Source organism: Penaeus monodon, chromosome 29, assembly GCF_015228065.2.
Source record: "Penaeus monodon isolate SGIC_2016 chromosome 29, NSTDA_Pmon_1, whole genome shotgun sequence".
Taxonomy (NCBI): Eukaryota; Metazoa; Arthropoda; class Malacostraca; order Decapoda; family Penaeidae; genus Penaeus; species Penaeus monodon.
This window is the reverse complement of record NC_051414.1, coordinates 21,085,789-21,086,143: the sequence shown is the minus strand read 5'-3', so window position 1 is coordinate 21,086,143 and position 355 is coordinate 21,085,789. Positions and strand designations below refer to the sequence as shown.

General features: G+C 47.9%; 1 protein-coding gene across 6 annotated transcripts in view; it reads right to left on the bottom strand.

The window, feature by feature from the left end:
- LOC119592010 (vascular endothelial growth factor A-like) overlaps positions 1 to 355 on the bottom strand; it is a 6,434-nt gene that overhangs the window by 4,538 nt on the left and 1,541 nt on the right. For all 6 annotated transcript variants that reach the window (XM_037940792.1, XM_037940790.1, XM_037940791.1 and 3 more), the window contains exon 2: positions 161 to 278. In XM_037940792.1, the coding sequence (XP_037796720.1) occupies positions 161 to 278 (118 nt within the window). The remainder of the gene's footprint in view (positions 1 to 160; positions 279 to 355) is intronic.

Here is a 355-nt window from a genome sequence, read left to right as displayed (position 1 = left end):
CCCCAACTTTGCTACAGTCCCTTCGTACAGACTTTACAAAACACCCAACAATTAATACAAAATACAAAGAGAAATGAGAGTTGCAAGACAAAATAAATTCCTCCGAAAACATACCGTAAATGTTAAAGAAAAGAAAAGAAAACTAGCGAAATCAGCTAACCTGCTGGGCCGCCGTCGGAACAGGGTTGAGGTAGACATCGTTGTTGAAGACCGTGGGGATGGCCTCGATCGGCGACGTGATGGCGAGGAGGACGCACCCCATCGCCACCGTGCACAGCCTGTCGGTCACAACGGACGAGGGAATGAGTGTGGTTTTGTTCAGGTCGATGGCTGGTTGTAACGTATTTCGTTTTCC